Source organism: Somniosus microcephalus, chromosome 6, assembly GCF_052327205.1.
Source record: "Somniosus microcephalus isolate GS21.2 chromosome 6, FLI_Smic_1.0, whole genome shotgun sequence".
NCBI lineage: Eukaryota > Metazoa > Chordata > Chondrichthyes > Squaliformes > Somniosidae > Somniosus > Somniosus microcephalus.
The window spans coordinates 116,922,193-116,945,679 of NC_140992.1; the positions used below are offsets into that span (position 1 = coordinate 116,922,193).

The window sequence follows — 23,487 nt, forward strand, 5'->3', positions numbered from 1 at the left end:
CTCTCTCTCTCTCTCCTTCCCCCTCTCTCTCTCCTTCCCCCCTCTCTCTCTCTCCTTCCCCCCTCTCTCTCTCCCTCTCCTTCCCCTCTCCCCCTCTCCTTCCCCCTCTCTCTCTCTCTCTCCTTCCCCCTCTCTCTCTCCTTCCCCTCTCTCTCTCTCTCTCTCTCCTTCCCCCTCTCTCTCTCTCTCCTTCCCCCTCTCTCTCTCTCTCCTTCCACCTCTCTCTCTCTCTCCTTCCCCCTCTCTCTCTCTCTCTCCTTCCCCTCTCTCTCCTTCCCCCTCTCTCTCTCCTTCCCCCTCTCTCTCTCCTTCCCCCTCTCTCTCTCCTTCCCCCTTCTCTCTCTCCTTCCCCCTCTCTCTCCTTCCCCCCTCTCTCTCTCCTTCCCCCCTCTCTCTCTCTCTCTCCTTCCCCCCTCTCTCTCTCTTTCCCCTCTCTCTCTCCTTCCCCCTCTCTCTCTCCTTAGCCCCTCTCTCCTTCCCCCCTCTCTCTCCTTCCCCCTCTCTCTCTCTCTCTCCTTCCCCCTCTCCCTCTCTCCTTCCCTCTCTCTCTCTCTCTCCTTCCCCCTCTCTCTCTCTCTCTCTCCTTCCCCTCTCTCTCTCTCTCTCCTTCCCCCCCCCTCTCTCTCTCTCCTTCCCCCCCTCTCTCTCTCTCTCCTTCCCCCCTCTCTCTCTCTCTCTCCTTCCCCCCTCTCTCTTTCCCCTCTCTCTCTCTCCTTCCCCCTCTCTCTCTCCTTAGCCCCTCTCTTCCTTCCCCCCTCTCTCTCCTTCCCTCTCTCTCTCTCTCTCTCCTTCCCCCTCTCTCTCTCTCTCTCCTTCCCCCTCTCTCTCTCTCCTTCCCCCCTCTCTCTCTCCTTCCCCTCTCTCTCTCTCCTTCCTCTCTCCTTCCCCCTCTCTCTCTCTCCTTCCCCCTCTCTCTCTCTCTCTCCTTCCCCCTCTCTCTCTCTCTCCTTCCCCCTCTCTCTCTCTCTCTCTCCTTCCCCCCTCTCTCTCTCCTTCCCCCTCTCTCTCCTTAGCCCCTCTCTCCTTCCCCCCTCTCTCTCTCTCTTCCCCCCTCTCTCTCTCCTTCCCCCTCTCTCCTTCCCCCCCTCTCTCCTTCCCCCTCTCTCTCTCTCCTTCCCTCTCTCTCTCTCTCTCTCCTTCCCCTCTCTCTCTCTCTCCTTCCCCCTCTCTCTCTCTCTCTCTCCTTCCCCCTCTCTCTCTCTCCTCCTTCCCCCTCTCTCTCTCCTTAGCCCCTCTCTCCTTCCCCCTCTCTCCTTCCCCCCTCTCTCTCTCCTTCCCTCTCTCTCTCTCTCTCTCTCCTTCCCCCTCTCTCCTCTCTCTCTCTCCTTCCCCCTCTCTCTCTCTCTCTCCTTCCCCCTCTCTCTCTCTCTCCTTCCCCTCTCTCTCTCCTTCCCCCTCTCTCTCTCTCTCCTTCCCCCTCTCTCTCTCTCCCTTCCCCCTCTCTCTCTCCTTCCCCTCTCTCTCTCTCCTTCCCCTCTCTCTCTCTCCTTCCCCCTCTCTCTCTCTCTCCTTCCCCCCTCTCTCTCTCTCCTTCCCCTCTCTGTCTCTCTCCTTCTCCTCTCTCGCTCTCTCCTTCCCCCTCTCGCTCTCTCCTTCCCCCCTCTCTCTCTCTCCTTCCCCCCTCTCTCCCTCTCCTTCCCCCCTCTCCCTCTCCTTCCCCCTCTCTCCCTCTCCTTCCCCCCTCTCTCTCTCTCCTTCCCCCCTCTCTCTCCTTCCCCCTCTCTCTCTCCTTCCCCCTCTCTCTCCTTCCCCCTCTCTCTCCTTCCCCCTCTCTCTCTCTCTCCTTCCCCCTCTCTCTCTCTCTCTCCTTCCCCCTCTCTCTCCTTCCCCCTCTCTCTCTCTCCCCTTCCCCCTCTCTCTCTCCTTCCCCCTCTCTCTCTCTCTCCTTCCCCCTCTCTCTCTCTCTCTCCTTCCCCCCTCTCTCTCTCTCCTTCCCCCCTCTCTGTCTCTCTCCTTCCCCCTCTCTCTCTCTCGCTCTCTCCTTCCCCCTCTCTCTCTCTCCTTCCCCCTCTCTCTCCTTCCCCCTCTCTCTCTCCTTCCCCTCTCTCTCTCCTTCCCCCTCTCTCTCTCCTTCCCCCTCTCTCTCTCTCCTTCCCCCCTCTCTCTCTCTCTCCTTCCCCCTCTCTCTCTCTCTCTCTCCTTCCCTCTCTCTCCTTCCCCCCTCTCTCCCTCTCCTTCCCCCCTCTCTCCCTCTCCTTCCCCCCTCTCCCCCTCTCCTTCCCCCCTCTCTCCCTCTCCTTCCCCCCTCTCTCTCCTTTCCCCCTCTCTCTCTCCTTCCCCCTCTCTCTCTCCCTTCCCCCTCTCTCTCTCTCTCTCCTTCCCCCTCTCTCTCTCTCTCCTTCCCCCTCTCTCTCTCTCTCTCCTTCCCTCTCTCTCTCTCTCTCTCCTTCCCCCTCTCTCTCTCCTTCCCCCCTCTCTCTCTCTCCTTCCCCCCTCTCCCTCTCTCCTTCCCCCCTCTCTCTCTCCCTCCCCCTCTCTCCCTCTCCTTCCCCCTCTCCCCCTCTCCTTCCCCCTCTCTCCCTCTCCTTCCCTCTCTCTCTCCTTCCCCCTCTCTCTCTCTCTCCTTCCCCCTCTCTCCTTCCCCCTCTCTCTCTCCTTCCCCCTCTCTCTCTCCTTCCCCCTCTCTCTCTCCTTCCCCCTCTCTTTCTCCTTCCCCCTCTCTCTCCTTCCCCCTCTCTCTCTCCTTCCCCCTCTCTCTCTCCTTCCCCCCTCTCTCTCTCCTTCCCCCTCTCTCTCTCCTTCCCCCTCTCTCTCTCCTTCCCCCCTCTCTCTCTCCTTCCCTCTCTCTCTCCTTCCCCCTCTCTCTCTCCTTCCCCCTCTCTCTCTCTCTCTCCTTCCCCCTCTCTCTCTCTCTCTCCTTCCCCCCTCTCTCTCTCTCCTTCCCCCTCTCTCTCTCTCTCTCCTTCCCCCTCTCTCTCTCCTTCCCCCTCTCTCTCTCCTTCCCCCTCTCTCTCTCCTTCCCCCTCTCTCTCTCCTTCCCCCTCTCTCTCCTTCCCCCTCTCTCTCTCCTTCCCCCCTCTCTCTCTCCTTCCCCCCTCTCTCTCTCCTTCCCCCCTCTCTCTCTCCTTCCCTCTCTCTCTCTCCTTCCCCCCTCTCTCTCCCTCCCCCTCCTTCCCCCCTCTCCTTCTCCCTCTCCTTCCCCCCTCTCCTTCCCCCTCTCTCTCTCTCCTTCCTCCCCTCTCTCTCTCTCTGGAACATGTGGCCAGAGGGAGGAGAAGGGCCATGAGGGCTGCTTGAGTCGTCCGGCTCCTGCTCGCTGAGACGGCTGCACAGCCAGCAATGATGAGACTGAGGTTCTGCAGCATCAATGAACCTCCCCTTTAAGAACTGGGAAGAGCCTGTGGCAACGATGACTTGTGATTAGACTGCACCTGATATTGATCAGGTTATCCACTTTGGTGTCAAAAACAGGAAGGCAGATTATTATCTGAATGGCAATAGATTTGGAGAAGGGGATGTGCAATGAGACCTGGGTGTCCTTGTGCACCAGTCGCTGAAGGTAAGCATGCAGGTGCAGCAGGCGGTTAAGAAGGCAAACGGTATGTTGGCCTTCATAGCGAGAGAGTTTGAGTACAGGAACAAGGATGTCTTGCTGCAGTTGTACAGGGCCTTGGTGAGACCACATCTTGAGTACTGTGTGCAGTTTTGGTCACCTTATCTGAGGAAGGATGTTCTTGCCATGGAGGGAGTTCAGCGAAGATTCACCAGGCTGATACCTGGGATGGCAGGAATGACGTATGAGGAGAGATTGGGTCGATTGGGCTTATACTCGCTGGAGTTTAGAAGAATGAGAGGGGATCTCATTGAAACTTATAAAATTCTGACAGGACTGGAGAGACTAGATGTAGGAAGGATGTTCCCGATGGTCGGGGAGTCCAGAACCAGGGGTCACAGTCTAAGGATAAGGGGTAAGCCATTTAGGACAGAAATGAGGAGGAATTTCTTCACCCAGAGAGTGGTGAACCTGTGGAATTCTCTACCACAGAAGCCAGTAGAGGCCAATTCATTAAATATATTCAAGAAGGAGTTGGATATATTTCTTAAGGATAAAGGGATCAAGCGATATGGGGAGAAAGCAGGGACAGGGTACTGAATTTGGATGATCACCCATGATCGCATTGAATGGCGGAGCAGGCTCGAGGGGCCGAATGACCTACTCCTGCTCCTATCTTCTATGTTTCTATGCTTCAAGTTTAACACCACTGAGCTAGGCCATTAGCACTCCAATCCTTTCTTTGTGCAATGAGACTTAGACTTAATTTTGCTTGCCATCTGAAGCATTAGTGCCTGGTGCTAATTCTAAAGCTTTTCAAAAGTTACCACCCATTCCTGGGCTATAATGAATTTCTCCCCCCCAAATGGCTTTAGTCTTCCCAATATTTTTAGTTGGAGGAAATTTCTGCTCATCCAATATTGGAATTCGGACAAGCAGTGTGACAAATCAGAGACAGCGGAGGGGTTCAGAGAGGTGGCAGTGAAATAGAGCCGAGTGTCGTCAGCTTACATGTGGAACCGGATATGTGTTTTCAGATGATGTCGCCGAGGGGCAACATGTAAATATGAAATAGGAGGGGGCCAAGGACAGATCCTTGAGGGACTCCAGGAGGCAACGGTGCGGGAGTGGGAAGAGAAGACATTGCAGATAATTCTCTGGCTACGATTCGATAGATAAGAATGGAACCAAACAAGGAAAGTTCCACCCAGCTGGACGACGGAGGAGAGGCATTGGAGGAGGATGGTGTTGTCAACTGCGTTGAAGGCTGCAGATAGGTAGAGAAAGATGAGGAGGGATAGATTATCATGGTCACAGTGACAAAGAATGTCATTTGTGACTTTGATAAGGGCCGTTTCAGTACTGTGGCAGGGCCAGAAACCTGATTGGAGGGATTCAAACATGGAATTGCGGGAAAGATGGGCATGGATTTGGGAGGTGACAACATGTTCAAGGACTTGAGAGGAAAGGCAGGTCGGAGTTGGGGCAGTAGTTTGCAAGGACAGAGGGGTCAAGGGTGGGTTTTTTTGAGGAGAGGGCTTATGACGGAAGATTTGAAGGAGAGGGGGACAGTACCTGAAAGGGAACCGTTAATGTTTGCTAACCTATTCGCCAGGAAGGAAAGTTGGGTGGTCAGCAGTTCGGTTTGAATAGGGTCGAGGGACCAGGAGATGGGTCGCATGTACAAGATGAGCTCGGAGAGGGCATGAAGGAAGATAGGAGAGATACTAGAGAAAGATGTGAGTTCAGGGCTAGGGCGGGGGGGAACCTTAAGGGAATTTTGGCCCGGTGGGCTTGGTGAAGGGAGCGAAGCGGCAGAGGCAGCTGAACGGATGGTCTTAATCTTTGTGATAAAGAAGTCCATGAGCTCCTCACATTTGTTGGAGATGAGGGTGAAGGAGGCTGGGGACAGGGATTTAAAAAGACGGTTTGTAGTGAAGAGAAGCTGAAGGTTATCTTTACATTCCAGGATGATCCTAGAATAGTGAGCAGTTTTAGCAGAGGAGAGCAGGAACCAACCGTGCTTTATGCAGTCCAGCCCCATCTGGCAATGAATGGTTGAACCAGTTGTCCGCCATAGATGTTCAAATCTGTGTCCCTTGGACTTAAGGGAGTGTAGATGAGGGCATACCAGGGGGAACGACTAGCTGATAGAGAGTAATGGTTTTAATGGGGATAAGGGCATCAAATGTGGAGGTGAGGGTGTGATTGAGCAGATCGGTAGCTGCAAGAATGTTGTGGTGAAGAGAGGGCCAAGGGTCCAAGTTGGGAATTTCAAAGTGCAGTTGGAGCAAAAGTTTTTTTTCCAGGGGTAGACACAGAAGGAAGTGGGGTTGGGAGGGGGAAGGGGGATGTGGGTGGAGAGGGGTACAAGGAAGTGATCAGAGATGGCCTTATCTTTGACTGACACGATGGGAGTAGCGAGGTCGAGGGAGTGGCTGTGAATGTGGATAAGGGAGTTAATACAGAGCGAGAGATTTCAGGAGGATAGGAGGTCAGTGAACTGAGGAGAGAGAGAGAGAGAGAGAGAGAGAGAGAGAGAGTGAGAGAGAGCGAGCATGACCAAGGATGAGAAGTCGTTCAAAGCAGAGACTGTGGGATCAAAGCAGCAAAGATATTTCGGTGAGAAACTTGGCTTGGTACTTGGGTGGGGGTAGAGAATGAGGATTTTAAATGAGAGGTGAGGGGGTGGAACAAGGCGAGACGCTCAAAGGAGGAGAAGATGCCAGAGGAATAGTGAGACAGATCAAGGTGTGATTTAGTGATGATGGCTACACTGCCACCGCAGTCATTTGAGCGGGGGAAGTGGGCAAGGAAGGTATAACCAGAAGGGGCCGATTTCAGCCAGGTTTCAGTCAAGGCCATGATGTTGATGCAATCATCCACAATAAACTCATGGATGATAAGGACCTTGTAGACATTCTGGAGGGAGATGCGGAGAAGGGCAGTGATAGCCTAGCCGCTGCCAGAGTCCACAGGGTTAGTACTGGGATGGGTGAGTGGAACGGGAAGGAGATTAGCAAGATCAGCCCCCTGCGTGTGCGCTGGACAAGAAGGTTGGCAATAGAGTAGGATGGGGCAGTTGGGGTTGCAGTTCGTAAGAAGGCAGCAACGAGTGCCTCGATGGGCACTTCAGAGGATGCCAAGAGAGTATACAGTTGGGAGGGAGTAGTCCTGGGAGCCCTCAACATTGACTCTGGACCCCATGAAGGCTCATGGCTTCAGGTCAAGCATGGGCAAGGAAACCTTCTGCTGATTACCACCTACCGCCCTCCCTCAGCTGATGAATCAGTGCTCCTCCATGTTGAACACCACTTGGAAGAAGCACTGAGAGTAGCAAGGGCACAGAATGTACTCTGGGTGGGGGACTTCAATGTCCATCACCAAGAGTGGCTCGGTAGCACCACTACTGACCGAGCTGGCAGAGTCCTGAAGGACATAGCTGCCAGACTGGGCCCGCGGCAGGTGGTGAGAGAACCAACAGGAGAGGAAAACCTACTTGACCTCGTCCTCACCAATCTACCTGTCGCAGATGCATCTGTCCATGACAGCATTGGTAACAGTGACCACCACACAGTCATTGTGGAGACGAAGTCCCGTCTTCACACCGAGGACACTCTCTATCGTGTTGTGTGGCACTACCACCATGCTAAATGGAATAGATTCAGAACAGATATAGCAGCTCAAAACTGGGCATCCATGAGGCACTGTGGGCCATCAGCAGCAGCAGAATTGTATTCCACTGCAATTTGTACCTCATGGCCTGGCATATCCCTTATACCATTACCATCAGGCTAGGGGACCAACCCGGATTCAATAAGGAGTGCAGAAGAGCATGCCAGGAGCAGCACCAGGCGTACCTAAAAATGAAGTGCCTACCTGGGGAAGCTGCAACACAAGACTACATGCATGTTACAAAGCAGAAGCAGCATGCTATAGACAGGGCTAAGCGACCCCATAATCAACGGATCAGATCAAAACTCTGCAGTCCTGCCACATCCAGTTGGTGGTGGACCATTAAACAACTAACGGTAGGAGGAGGCTCCATGAATAACCCCATCCTCAATGATGGCGGAGCCCAGCACGAGTGCAAAAGACAAGGCTGAAGTGTTTGCAACCATCTTCAGCCAGAAGTGCCAAATGGATGATCCATATCGACCTCTTCCAGAGGTCCTCACCATGACAGAAGCCAGTCTTCAGCCAATTTGATTCACTCCACGTGATATCAAGAAACGGCTGAGCGCACTGGATACAGCAAAGGCTATGGGCCCCGACAACATCCCGGCTGTCATGCTGAAGACTTGTGCTCCAGAACTAGCCGCGCCTCTAGCCAAGCAATGGAAGGTGTTGTCGACAGTGCTATCAAGTTGGGCTTACTCATCAATAACCTGCTCACCGATGCTCAGTTTGGGTTCCGCCAGGACCACTTGGCTTCAGACCTCATTACAGCCTTGGTCCAAACATGGACAAAAGAGCTGAATTCCAGAGGTGAGGCGAGAGTGACTGCCCTTGACATCAAGGCAGCATTTGATCGAGTGTGGCATCAAGGAGCCCAAGTAAAACTGAAGTCAGTGGGAATCAGGGGGAAAACTCTCCACTAGCTGGAGTCATACCTAGCACAAAGGAAGGTGGTTATGGTTGTTGGAGGTCAATCATCACAGCCCGAAACATTGCTGCAGGAGTTCCTCAGGGCAGTGTCCTAGGCCCAAACATCTTCAGCTGCTTCCCTCCAGCATAAGGTCAGAAGTGGGGATATTCGCTGATGACTGCACAGTGTTCCGTACCATTCGCAACACCTCAGGTAATGAAGCAGTTCATGCCCGGACGACATTCAGGCTTGGGCTGATAAGTGGCAAGTAACATTCGCTCCACAGAAGTGTCAGGCAATGACTATTTCCAACAAGCGAGAGTCTAACCACCTCCCCTTGACATTCAACGGCATTACCATTGTCGAATCCCCCATCAACATCCTGGGGGGTCACCATTGACCAGAAACTTAACTGGACCAGCCACATAAATACTGTGGCAACAAGACCAGGTCAGAGGCTGGGTATTCTGTGGCGAGTGTCTCACCTCCTGACTCCCCAAAGCCTTTCCACCATCTACAAGGCACAACTCTGGAGTGTAATGGAATACTCTCCACTAGCCTGGATGAGTGCAGCTCCAACAACACTCAAGAAGCTTGACACCATCCAGACAAAGCAGCCCACTTGATTGGCACTCCATCCACCACCTTAAACATTCACCCCCTCCACACCGGCGTACTGTGGCTGCAGTGTATACCATCTACAAGATACACTGCAGCAACTTGCCAAGGCTTCTTCGGCAGCACCTTCCAAACCCGCGTCCTCTACCATCCAGAAGGACAAGAGCAGCAGGCGCATGGGAACACCACCACCTGCAAGTTCCCCTCCAAGTCACACACCATCCTGATTTGGAAACATATCGCCGATCCTTCATCGTCGCTGGGTCAAAATCCTGGAACTCCCTCCCTAACAGCACTGTGGGAGTACCTTCACCACAGGGACTGCAGCGGTTCAAGGCAGCAGCTCACCACCACCTTCTCAAGGGCAACTAGGAATGGGCAATAAATGCTGGCTTTTCCAGCGACGCCCACATTCCATGAACGAAAAAAAAAAGGCAGAGGGAAGCTGCAGGCTTATCCAAGAGGGAATCAAGCTTGGTGTGGCGGTAGGAGAGTAGGAAGGTTGAGGACTGCTGAAGGGTTGGGGGTAGCGATTTGGGAGGGCAGAGTACCCGAGAGGGTAGAAGTGAAAGGAGGCATGCCCACAGGAGAAAGGGGCCTTGGAAGGTTAAAGAGAAAAGAGAAAAGGGGAAAAAGAAGTGATGGGCTCAGGTCTACAGTGGCAGCCAAAACGCGTACGTGACTGGACACTGCGAAACTCAAGTTACATAGGTGTGGAAGATAAGGATAGAAATGTCCTGGTAATAACTGGAGACAGGTGTGGAGGGTGAGCGAGTCCAAAAGCTATCTGAAGGGCAGAGCACTGCTGGAGGTATTTCCATGGAAATGAAGAGCCAGGAGGCATTCAGAATCAATTGCTGGGCAGAAAATCAGCCACGGCCCCTGCCCTGAGCAAGTTTAAGACACACTTAAAAACTTGGAACTCTTCACCCTGCCTAAATCCTTGCAGATTTAATTCTACATACCAAACTTTCAGCAGTCAGGTCAACGGCAAATACGGAGATCTCCTCACTCGACAAACCCTATCGATCCAGAAGGCTCTCATCTTGCAGATCAAACCCTTCAGATTCAATTTACCTCACTGAGGGGCAAATTGCTTTAATCTTTCTACCTAATCCCAATAAGAGCAGGAAATAGTCGGCCAGTTCCAGAGTGTAGTTGTGCGGTGCTGCCCAGTATATTCCTGTTCCAGTCAGCGTCCCAAAGGCCAGGAACAGCAAATCCCATTTGCTCGCTTCTCTGCTGCAACTCTCACCCACCCCACTTACGAGACCCTCATCTGTACCAAAGGCAGATTGCAGAATCACATCTTCTGTTTAAAGTTTTGATAATAGTATGTAATAGTTCTCAGAGAGAAAAAACATAAACATTAAAAATTAATATACGAGAAAACAAACTGCGAATTTGAAATGGTAACAAAAACCATTGTCCAAAAACAGCGTCTGAAAAAGAAAGATGAATAACTTGGCTGAGAACCTTATCCAAAATCTGTATGGTTGGGGTACAGACCATAACAGAGAAGGGAGAGATCAGGTAGATAGATGAAGTCTAAAGTTACGCTAATTACTTTCAGAGAGGCAGCAAGTGGGCTTAGTATTTTGGAAATCCAGCTGCAAGTTTGAAAATCCCGATTTACCCAGCATGAGGAGAGTTACAAAACAAAACTGGAGAGTTGGAAGCATTAATACAATGACAACTTGCATTTATATAGCACCTTTAACATAGCAAAAAGTCCCAAGGTGCTTCACAGAGGTGTAATCAGACAAAAATCGACACCAAGCTAAAGGAGGAGATATTCGAAGGGTGACTCCAAAGGGTTTTAAGGAGGGTCTTCAAGGAAGAGAGGGAATTCCAAAGCTTAGGGGCCGCAAATAGTGGGTAAAGGGAGTTGGGGATGCACAAGTGGCCAGAGTTAGAGGAATGCAGAGCTCCGAGTTGTAGGGCTGGAGAAGGTTACAGGGATAGGGAGAATGAGAATTTTAAACTTGAAGTGTTTTGGGACCAGAAGTCAATGTAAGTCAGCAAGCACAGTGGTGATGGGTGAGCAAGACAGTGAGGGATAGGATAAGGGCAGCAGAGTTTTGGATGAGCTGAAGGGAGGAGCATAGGAAGCCGGCCAGGAGAATCTTGGAATGGTCAGGTCTGGAGGTAACAAAGGCACGGCTGAGGGATTTGGCAGGAGATCGTTTGAGGTAGGGGCAGAGACAGGTGATGTTATGGAGGTGGAAATAGACGGTCTTTGTGACTGGGGTTGGAAACTCAGCTCGGGGTCAAACAAGACACCAAGGTTGCAAACAGTCTGGTTCAACCGGAGACAGTGGCCGGGGAAGAGGATGGAATTAGGGGACAGGGTGCATAGTCTTTGCGGCGGGCAACGTAGACAATGACTTTGCTCTTCCCAATGTTTAACTGGAAGAAATAGCGGCTCATCCGGGACGGCATGTCAGATAAACAGTCTGACAACACAGACAGTGGAGGGATCTAGAGAGGTGATGGAGAGGTAGAGCTGGGTTTCATCAGTGTACATGTGGAAATCTAGTTGTGGAGGATGAAGGTGTGGTGGACATATTAAGGAAACCTTTGTACAAATGATGGAAGAAGTGAGAACATAGGTTCATAGAGTAAGATGTTAGTAAGAGGAAGTTAAATAGAGGTTTTTAAAATTATGAAGAACTTTGATGCGGTGACTAGGGAAAGGTTATGCTGTCTGGTTGGGAAATCAGTGATGAGGAGTCAACAATTTAAAATGGTCAGAGAGCGAGGGGAGAGATTTGGAGAAATGTATTTACATAGAGAGAGTTCTTAAGAGCATGAAATGTTTTGCCAAAGGGAATAGTTGAGTAACCAAGAACATTGCATCTTTTTAGGGAAGAGTAGATAACATTTGAAGAAGAGGAAGTTATAGGACTGTCGGGAGAGAGCAGAGCACTCAAATTGCTCTGGCAAAAACTCGTCAACACACTGTGGGCTGAATGGCCTCCTTCTGTGTTGTAAGCTTTTAGTTCTAATTTCTAGGAACTGCTGCTGTTTGAAAGGTCGACAAAATTCCTCCAAGATTAACAGGGATCAGTTTGGACGCTGAACCCCAAAATCTATCACACAAAATTGATCTAAACGCTCATTCCTAACCCTAGTTACCAGCTGGTCCCTGGAGAGTGATGCTAAAGGAAGTTCATTCCACCGTTAGCTTGCATTTAACACTGTTAGTTGCCTCTTGTCTCCGAAAAACAAAGAGACTTATTTAAAAAATGGAGACTCATTCTTGTGTGCATGCATGGATAGCCCAGGTTTCTGCGCCACATACAGTGGATCTAAGAATATTCGGTTTTACATAACAAGCTGGCGCACGGAACTGGCTATGTGGGTTTGGTGCAAAAGAGGCAGATTCCAAGGACCATCTTTCTTTCCTTGTCCAGCAGATATTGACAGAGCACAATAATTTGTTTGATCTGACACCTGCCCACCTTTCTTCAGAAAATATCTCTAGAATTTACTCCTTACCTAACTGTGCCTCCTGCTTTCTGGATTCTCATTCTCTCGTCGTACTGGGTTGGATTATGTTCCTTCACCAGTGGCAGGGACGTCAATTTCTTGCTCGCCTCGTTGAACCGACACAGAATGGCCTGAAAGTGAAAGGGCAAAATTTACTTCAGCGGGTAAAGGGTTAATTCCATCTACAATTAATGTTCTGATTTTTATACAACTGACCCTCGTACATCACACCCCGAGACTGGACACACTGACTCTCGTACATCACACCCCGAGATTGTACACACTGACCCTCGTACATCACACCCCGAGATTGTACACACTGACCCTCGTACATCACACCCCGAGACTGTACACACTGACCCTCGTACATCACACCCCGAGACTGTACACACTGACCCTCGTACATCACACCCCGAGATTGTACACACTGACCCTTGTACATCACACCCCGAGACTGTACACACTGACCCTCGTACATCACACCCCGAGACTGTACACACTGACCCTCGTACATCACACCCCGAGACTGTACACACTGACCCTCGTACATCACACCCCGAGATTGTACACACTGACCCTCGTACATCGCACCCCGAGACTGTACACACTGACCCTCGTACATCGCACCCCGAGACTGTACACACTGACCCTGGTACATCGCACCCCGAGACTGTACACACTGACCCTCGTACATCACACCCCGAGACTGTACACACTGACCCTCGTACATCACACCCCGAGATTGTACACACTGACCCTCGTACATCACACCCCGAGACTGTACACACTGACCCTCGTACATCACACCCCGAGACTGTACACACTGACCCTCGTACATCACACCCCGAGACTGTACACACTGACCCTCGTACATCACACCCCGAGATTGTACACACTGACCCTCGTACATCACACCCCGAGACTGTACACACTGACCCTCGTACATCACACCCCGAGACTGTACACACTGACCCTCGTACATCACACCCCGAGACTGTACACACTGACCCTCGTACATCACACCCCGAGACTGTACACACTGACCCTCGTACATCACACCCAGAGACTGTACACACTGACCCTCGTACATCACACCCCGAGATTGTACACACTGACCCTCGTACATCACACCCCGAGACTGTACAACACTGACCCTCGTACATCACACCCCGAGACTGTACACACTGACCCTCGTACATCACACCCCGAGATTGTACACACTGACCCTCGTACATCACACCCCGAGATTGTACACACTGACCCTCGTACATCACACCCCGAGATTGTACACACTGACCCTCGTACATCACACCCCGAGACTGTACACACTGACCCTCGTACAGCACACCCCGAGATTGTACACACTGACCCTCGGACATCACACCCCGAGATTGTACACATTGACCCTCGTACATCACACCCCGAGATTGTACACACTGACCTATGTACATCACACCCCGAGATTGTACACACTGACCCTCGTACATCACACCCCGAGACTGTACACACTGACCCTCGTACATCACACCCCGAGATTGTACACACTGACCCTCGTACATCACACCCCGAGATTGTACACACTGACCCTCGTACATCACACCCCGAGACTGTACACACTGACCCTCGTACATCACACCCCGAGACTGTACACACTGACCCTCGTACATCACACCCCGAGATTGTACACTGACCCTCGTACATCACACCCCGAGATTGTACACACTGACCCTCGTACATCACACCCCGAGATTGTACACACTGACCCTCGTACATCACACCCCGAGACTGTACACACTGACCATCGTACATCACACCCCGAGATTGTACACACTGACCCTCGTACATCACACCCCGAGATTGTACACACTGACCCTCGTACATCACACCCCGAGATTGTACACACTGACCTATGTACATCACACCCCGAGATTGTACACACTGACCCTCGTACATCACACCCCGAGACTGTACACACTGACCCTCGTACATCACACCCCGAGACTGTACACACTGACCCTCGTACATCACACCCCGAGATTGTACACACTGACCCTCGTACATCACACCCCGAGATTGTACACACTGACTCTCGTACATCACACCCCGAGACTGTACACACTGACCCTCGTACATCACACCCCGAGACTGTACACACTGACCCTCGTACATCACACCCCGAGACTGTACACACTGACCCTCGTACATCACACCCCGAGATTGTACACACTGACCCTCGTACATCACACCCCGAGACTGTACACACTGACCCTCGTACATCACACCCCGAGACTGTACACACTGACCCTCGTACATCACACCCCGAGACTGTACACACTGACCCTCGTACATCACACCCCGAGACTGTACACACTGACCCTCGTACATCACACCCCAAGACTGCACACACTGACCCTCATACAGCACACCCCGAGACTGTACACACTGACCCACGTACATCACACCCCGAAGCTGTACACACTGACCCATGTACATCACACCCCGAGACTGTACATACTGACCCTCGTACATCACACCCCGAGACTGTACACTGGCCCTCGTACATCACACCCCGAGACTGCACACACGGACCCTCGTACATCACACCCCGAGACTGTACACACTGACCCTCGTACAACACACCCAGAGACTGTACACACTGACCCTCGTACATCACACCCAGAGACTGTACACTGACCCTCGTACATCACACCCCAAGACTGCACACACTGACCCTCGTACATCACACCCCGAGACTGTACACACTGACCCTCGTACATCACACCTCGAGACTGTACACACTGACCCATGTCCATCACATCCCAAAATTGTACACACTGACCCTCGTACATCACACCTCGAGACTGTACACATTGACCCTCGTACATCACACCCCGAGACTGTACACACTGACCCTCGTACATCACACCCAGAGACTGTACACACTGACCCATGTCCATCACACCCCGAGACTGTACACACTGACCCATGTACATCACACCCAGAGACTGTACACACTGACCCATGTACATCACACCCCGAGACTGTACACACTGACCCTCGTACAGCACACCCCGAGACTGTACACTGACCCTCGTACATCACACCCCGAGACTGCACACACTGACTCTCGTACATCACACCCCGAGACTGTACACACTGACCCTCGTACATCACACCCCGAGATTGTACACACTGACCCATGTATATCACACCCCGAGACTGTACACACTGACCCTCGTACATCACACCCAGAGACTGTACACACTGACCCATGTCCATCACACCCCGAGACTGTACACACTGACCCATGTACATCACACCCCATGACTGTACACACTGACCCATGTACATCACACCCAGAGACTGTACACACTGACCCATGTACATCACACCCCGAGACTGTACACACTGACCCTCGTACAGCACACCCCGAGACTGTACACTGACCCTCGTACATCACACCCCGAGACTGCACACACTGACTCTCGTACATCACACCCCGAGACTGTACACACTGACCCTCGTACATCACACCCCGAGATTGTACACACTGACCCATGTACATCACACCCCGAGACTGTACATACTGACCCTCGTACATCACACCCCGAGACTGTACACTGGCCCTCGTACATCACACCCCGAGACTGCACACACCGACCCTCGTACATCACACCCCGAGACTGTACACACTGACCCTCGTACATCACACCCAGAGACTGTACACACTGACCCTCGTACATCACACCCCAAGACTGCACACACTGACCCTCGTACATCACACCCCGAGACTGTACACACTGACCCTCGTACATCACACCTCGAGACTGTACACACTGACCCATGTACATCACATCCCAAAATTGTACACACTGACCCTCGTACATCACACCTCGAGACTGTACACATTGACCCTCGTACATCACACCCCGAGACTGTACACACTGACCCTCGTACATCACACCCCGAGACTGTACACACTGACCCATGTCCATCACACCCCGAGACTGTACACACTGACCCATGTACATCACACCCCGAGACTGTACACACTGACCCATGTACATCACACCCCGAGACTGTACACACTGACCCTCGTACAGCACACCCCGAGACTGTACACTGACCCTCGTACATCACACCCCGAGACTGCACACACTGACCCTCGTACATCACACCCCGAGACTGTACACACTGACCCTCGTACATCACACCCCGAGATTGTACATAGTGACCCTCGTACATCACACCCCGAGACTGTACACACTGACCCTCGTACATCACACCCCGAGACTGTACATAGTGACCCTCGTACATCACACGAGACTGTACACACTGACCCTCGTACATCACACCCCGAGACTGTACATGCTGACCCTCGTACATCACACGAGACTGTACACACTGACCCTCGTACATCACACCCCGAGACTGTACACACTGACCCTCGTACAGCACACCCCGAGACTGTACACACTGACCCTCGTACATCACACCGAGACTGTACACACTGACCCTCGTACAGCACACCCCGAGACTGTACATACTGACCCTCGTACATCACACCCCGAGACTGTACACTGGCCCTCGTACATCACACCCCGAGACTGCACACACCGACCCTCGTACATCACACCCCGAGACTGTACACACTGACCCTCGTACATCACACCCAGAGACTGTACACACTGACCCTCGTACATCACACCCCGAGACTGCACACACTGACCCTCGTACATCACATCCCAAAATTGTACACACTGACCCTCGTACATCACACCTCGAGACTGTACACACTGACCCTCGTACATCACACCCCGAGACTGTACACACTGACCCTCATACATCACACCCCGAGACTGTACACACTGACCCATGTCCATCACACCCCGAGACTGTACACACTGACCCATGTACATCACACCCCGAGACTGTACACACTGACCCATGTACATCACACCCCGAGACTGTACACACTGACCCATGTACATCACACCCCGAGACTGTACACACTGACCCATGTACATCACACCCCGAGACTGTACACACTGACCCATGTACATCACACCCAGAGACTGTACACACTGACCCATGTACATCACACCCCGAGACTGTACACACTGACCCTCGTACAGCACACCCAGAGACTGTACACTGACCCTCGTACATCACACCCCGAGACTGTACACACTGACCCATGTACATCACACCCCGACATTGTACACACTGACCCTCGTACATCACACCCCGAGATTGTACACACTGACCCATGTATATCACACCCCGAGACTGTACATACTGACCCTCGTACATCACACCCCGAGACTGTACACACTGACCCTCGTACATCACACCCCAAGACTGTACATGCTGACCCTCGTACATCACACGAGACTGTACACACTGACCCTCGTACATCACACCCCGAGACTGTACACACTGACCCATGTACATCACACCCCGAGATTGTACACACTGACCCACGTACATCACACCCCGAGACTGTACACACTGACCGTCGTACATCACACCCCGAGACTGTATACACTGACCCACGTACATCACACGGGACTGTACACACTGACCCTCATACATCACACCCCGAGACTGTACACACTGACCCTCATACATCACACCCCGAGACTGTACACACTGACCCACGTACATCACACCCCGAGACTGTACACACTGACCCTCGTACATCACACCCCGAGACTGTACACACTGACCCTCGTACATTACACCCCGAGACTGTACACACTGACCCTCGTACATCACACCCTGAGACTGTACACACTGACCCACGTACATCACACCCCGAGACTGTACACTGACCTTCGTACATCATACCCAGAGACTGTACACACTGACCCTCGTACATCACACCCCGAGACTGTACACACTGACCCTCGTACATTACACCCCGAGACTGTACACACTGACCCTCGTACATCACACCCCGAGACTGTACATAGTGACCCTCGTACATCACACGAGACTGTACACACTGACCCTCGTACATCACACCCCGAGACTGTACATGCTGACCCTCGTACATCACACGAGACTGTACACACTGACCCTCGTACATCACACCCCGAGACTGTACACACTGACCCTCGTACAGCACACCCCGAGACTGTACACACTGACCCACGTACATCACACCCCGAGGCTGTACACACTGACCCATGTACATCACACCCCGAGACTGTACATACTGACCCTCGTACATCACACCCCGAGACTGTACACTGGCCCTCGTACATCACACCCCGAGACTGCACACACCGACCCTCGTACATCACACCCCGAGACTGTACACACTGACCCTCGTACATCACACCCAGAGACTGTACACACTGACCCTCGTACATCACACCCCGAGACTGCACACACTGACCCTCGTACATCACATCCCAAAATTGTACACACTGACCCTCGTACATCACACCTCGAGACTGTACACACTGACCCTCGTACATCACACCCCGAGACTGTACACACTGACCCTCATACATCACACCCCGAGACTGTACACACTGACCCATGTCCATCACACCCCGAGACTGTACACACTGACCCATGTACATCACACCCCGAGACTGTACACACTGACCCATGTACATCACACCCCGAGACTGTACACACTGACCCATGTACATCACACCCCGAGACTGTACACACTGACCCATGTACATCACACCCCGAGACTGTACACACTGACCCATGTACATCACACCCAGAGACTGTACACACTGACCCATGTACATCACACCCCGAGACTGTACACACTGACCCTCGTACAGCACACCCAGAGACTGTACACTGACCCTCGTACATCACACCCCGAGACTGTACACACTGACCCATGTACATCACACCCCGACATTGTACACACTGACCCTCGTACATCACACCCCGAGATTGTACACACTGACCCATGTATATCACACCCCGAGACTGTACATACTGACCCTCGTACATCACACCCCGAGACTGTACACACTGACCCTCGTACATCACACCCCAAGACTGTACATGCTGACCCTCGTACATCACACGAGACTGTACACACTGACCCTCGTACATCACACCCCGAGATTGTACACACTGACCCACGTACATCACACCCCGAGACTGTACACACTGACCGTCGTACATCACACCCCGAGACTGTATACACTGACCCACGTACATCACACGGGACTGTACACACTGACCCTCATACATCACACCCCGAGACTGTACACACTGACCCTCATACATCACACCCCGAGACTGTACACACTGACCCACGTACATCACACCCCGAGACTGTACACACTGACCCTCGTACATCACACCCCGAGACTGTACACACTGACCCTCGTACATTACACCCCGAGACTGTACACACTGACCCTCGTACATCACACCCTGAGACTGTACACACTGACCCACGTACATCACACCCCGAGACTGTACACTGACCTTCGTACATCATACCCAGAGACTGTACACACTGACCCTCATACATCACACCCTGAGACTGTACACACTGACCCACGTACATCACACTGAGACTGTACACACTGACCCACGTACATCACACGAGACTGCACACACTGACCCACATACATCACACCCCGAGATTGTACACACTGACCCTCGTACATCACACCCCAAGACTGTACACACACTGACCCTTGTAAATCACACCCCAAGACTGTACACACACTGACCCTCGTAAATCACACCCCAAGATTAAGAACATAAGAAATAGGAGCAGGAGTAGGCCATACGGCCCCTTGAGCCTGCTCCACCATTCAATAAGATCATGGCTGATCATCAACCTCAACTCCACTTTCCCGCCCGATCTCCGTATCCCTTGATTCCAAAAATCTCTCTGTCTCAGCCCTGAGTATACTCAAAGACTCAGCATCCACAACCCTCTGGGGCAGAAAATTCCAAAGATTCACAACCCTTTGAGTGAAGAAATTCCTCCTTATCTCGGTCTTAAATGGCCTACCCCTTATCCTGAGACTATGCCTAGTTCTAGACACTCCAGCCAGGGGAAACAACCTCTCAGCATCTACCAAGTCAATCCCCTTCAGAATCTTTATGTTTCAACGAGATCACCTCTCATTCTTCTAAACACCAGAGAGTATAGGCCCAATCTACACAATCTCTCATCATTGGGTAGCCCTCTCATCACAAGAATCAATCTAGTGAACCTTCGTTGCGTTGCCTCCAAGGAAAGTATATCCTTCCTCAGATAAGGAGGCCAAAACTGTGCACAGTACTCCAGGTGCGGTCTCACCAAGGCCCTGTACAATTGTAGCAAGACTTCCTTACTCTTATACTCCAAACCCCTTGCAATAAAGGACAACATGCCATTTGCCTTCCTTATTGCTTGCTGTACCTGCATGCTAGCTTTCTGTATTTCTTGCACGAGGACACCCAAATCTCTCTGAACACCAACATTTGAAAATTTCTCACCATTTAAAAAATATTCTGTTTTTCCATTCTTCCTACCAAAGTGAATAACTTCACATTTCCCTACATTATACTCCATCTGCCACCTTACTGCCCACTCACTTAGTCTATCTATATCCCTTTGCAGACTCTTTGGGCAGGATTTTTATTGGGCTGTGGAGGCGGGATTGGAGGCGTGTGGGGGGTTAAAATCGCGAAATCGGGGGGCACGAACCGTCCTGCCCCCACCCCACCTCCATGCCAGTTTCAAAGGAGGCGGATACCCGACCTGTGCTGGGAGCCGCCTCCCCGAGGCGGGAAGGGGATTAGTGCCAATTAACTGCCTGTTAACAGGTAGTTAACAGGCAGTTTTTAGCCTAATCCCCATTTTTATCCCTGAAGTGTGGGATTCCCGACGGCTCCAAACCACGCCAAGTTAGCGATGCGGACAGTCGGGCTGAAGGGCTTGGAGGGTTCGAGATGTCCGGTGTTCAGGTGAGTGATGTGTGCATGAGTGCAGAGGTAAGTGTGTTTGGTGTGTGTAAAGTGTTTAAATAAGTTTAATTATCTTTACAGCCTTCCTTCCTTCAGGTCTCGGGAGTCCCTCATCTCACCGGCACAGAAAGCAGAATGGCCGCGAGCTGTCAAAAGTTGCAGCATTCAGCTTTCTGTTCTGGAGAGATCTCTAAATCAGCCCGAGAGGAAGGAATTAACTTAGTGTACAGACTGTCAGTATTTGACAGCTTCAAAGAGCTGTCAAACGCTGATATTTCATCTGTCTAAAGCTCTTGACAGATGAAATGTCAATCTGTGACGTCACCTGTTGCCGGATGGGCGGGCTCAACAAGGTCAATCAAGTGAAAATCGCGTGGGTTGGCCACAACTCGATGGAGGCGGGGCTACAACCCCAAAAGTTGTAGTCCCGCCTCCTACACGCCTCCAGTATCAAAATCCAGCCCTTTGTTCTCCTCACAGCTTACAGTCCCACCTAGCTTTGTATCATCAGCAAATTTGGATACATTACACTCAGTTTCTTCATCTAGGTCATTAATATAGATTGTAAATAGCTGAGGCCCCAGCATTGATCCTTGGGGCAACTCTAGTTACAGCCTGCCAACCTGAAAAAGACTGCTCTCTGTTTTCTGTCCATTAACCAATCCTCTATCCATGCTACTATATTAGCCCCAACCCCATGAGCCCTAATCTTGTGTAATAACCTTTTATGTGGCACCTTATCGAATGCCTTTTGTAAATCCAAATATACTACATCCACTGGTTCCCCTTTATCTACTCTACTACTTACATCCTCAAAAAACTCTAATAAATTTGTCAAACACGATTTCCCTTTCAGAAAACCATGCTGACTCTGCCTAATCATGTTATGATTTTTTAAGTGCCCAGATACCGCTTCCTTAACAATGGATTCCAGCATTTTCCCGACGACTGATGTCAGGCTAACTGGCCTGTAGTTCCTGATTTTCTCCCTCCCTCCTTTCTTGAATAGCGGTGTTACATTTGCTACCTTCCAATCTGCTGAGACCATTCTAGAATCTAGGGAATTTTGGAAGATCAAAACCAATGCATCCACTCCACCTCTTTTAGAACCTTAGGATATAGACCATCAGGTCCAGGGGATTTGTCAGCTTTTAGTCCCATTAGTTTTTCTAGTACTTTATCCTCTACTTGTATTAATTACGTTAAGTTCCTCGCCCTCATTAGACCCTTGGTTCCCCACCATTTTTGGTATGCTTTTTGTGTATTCAACTGTGAAGAGATACAAAATATTTGTTTAACGTTGCTGCCATTTCCTTATTTCCCATAATAATTTCTCCTGTTTCAGCCTCTAAGGGATCAATGTTTACTTTTGTTACTCTCTTCCTTTTTACATACTTGTAGAAGCTCTTACAATCTGTTTTTATATTTCTTGCTAGTTTTCTCTCATATTCTATTTTTTCCCCTTATCAATTTTTTGGTCATCCTTTGCTGGTTTCTGAAACTCTCGCAATCCTCAGGCTTACTACTATTCTTCGCAACATTATAAGCTTCTTCTTTCAATCTAATGCTATTCTTAACTTCTTTAGTTAGCCACGGATAGATCACTTTTCCCATGGAGTTTTTATTTCTCAATGGAATATATTTTGTTGAGAATTATGTAATATTTCTTTAAATGCTAGTCACTGCTTATCTACCGCCATACCTTTTCATCTATTTTCCAATCTACCTTAGCCACCTCGCCCCTCATACCTATGTAATTGGCTTTATTTAAGTTTAAGACTCTAGTTTCGGACTTAGACAAGTCACTCTCAAACTTAATGTGAAATTCTATCATATTATGATCGCTCTGCCCCAGAGGATCCTTTACTATGAGAATGCTAATTAATCCCGTTTCATTACACAATACAAGATCTAAAATAGCCTGTTCCCTGGTTGGTTCCATGATGTATTGTTCTAGGAAACTGTTCCGAATTCATTCCATGAACTCGTCCTCCAGACTACCTTTGCCGATTTGATTTGTCCAGTCTATAAGAAGATTAATGTCCCCCATGATTATTACATTACCTTTGTTACAAGCTCCTACTATTTCTTGATTAATATTCTGTCCAAGGGTAAAACTACTGTTAGGGGGCCTATATACTACTCCCACCAGTGTTTTCTGCCCCTTGTTATTCCTTATCTCCACCCATACTGATTCTACTTGCTGATCTTCCGAGCCGAGATCCTTTCTCTCTACCGTCCTTTTGTCATCCTTTATTATCAGGGCTCCCACCCCCCCGCCCCTTTTCCATTCTGCCTGTCTTTTCGAAACATCAAGTACCCTGGAACATTTAGTTCCCAACCT

At 50.9% G+C, this 23,487-nt stretch overlaps 1 protein-coding gene across 3 annotated transcripts in view; it reads right to left on the reverse strand.

The window, feature by feature from the left end:
- ilkap (integrin-linked kinase-associated serine/threonine phosphatase) overlaps positions 1-23,487 on the reverse strand; it is an 84,150-nt gene that overhangs the window by 21,326 nt on the left and 39,337 nt on the right. For all 3 annotated transcript variants that reach the window (XM_085990734.1, XM_085990732.1, XM_085990733.1), the window contains exon 8: positions 12,201-12,322. In XM_085990734.1, coding sequence (XP_085846860.1) covers positions 12,201-12,322 — 122 coding nt within the window. The remainder of the gene's footprint in view (positions 1-12,200; positions 12,323-23,487) is intronic.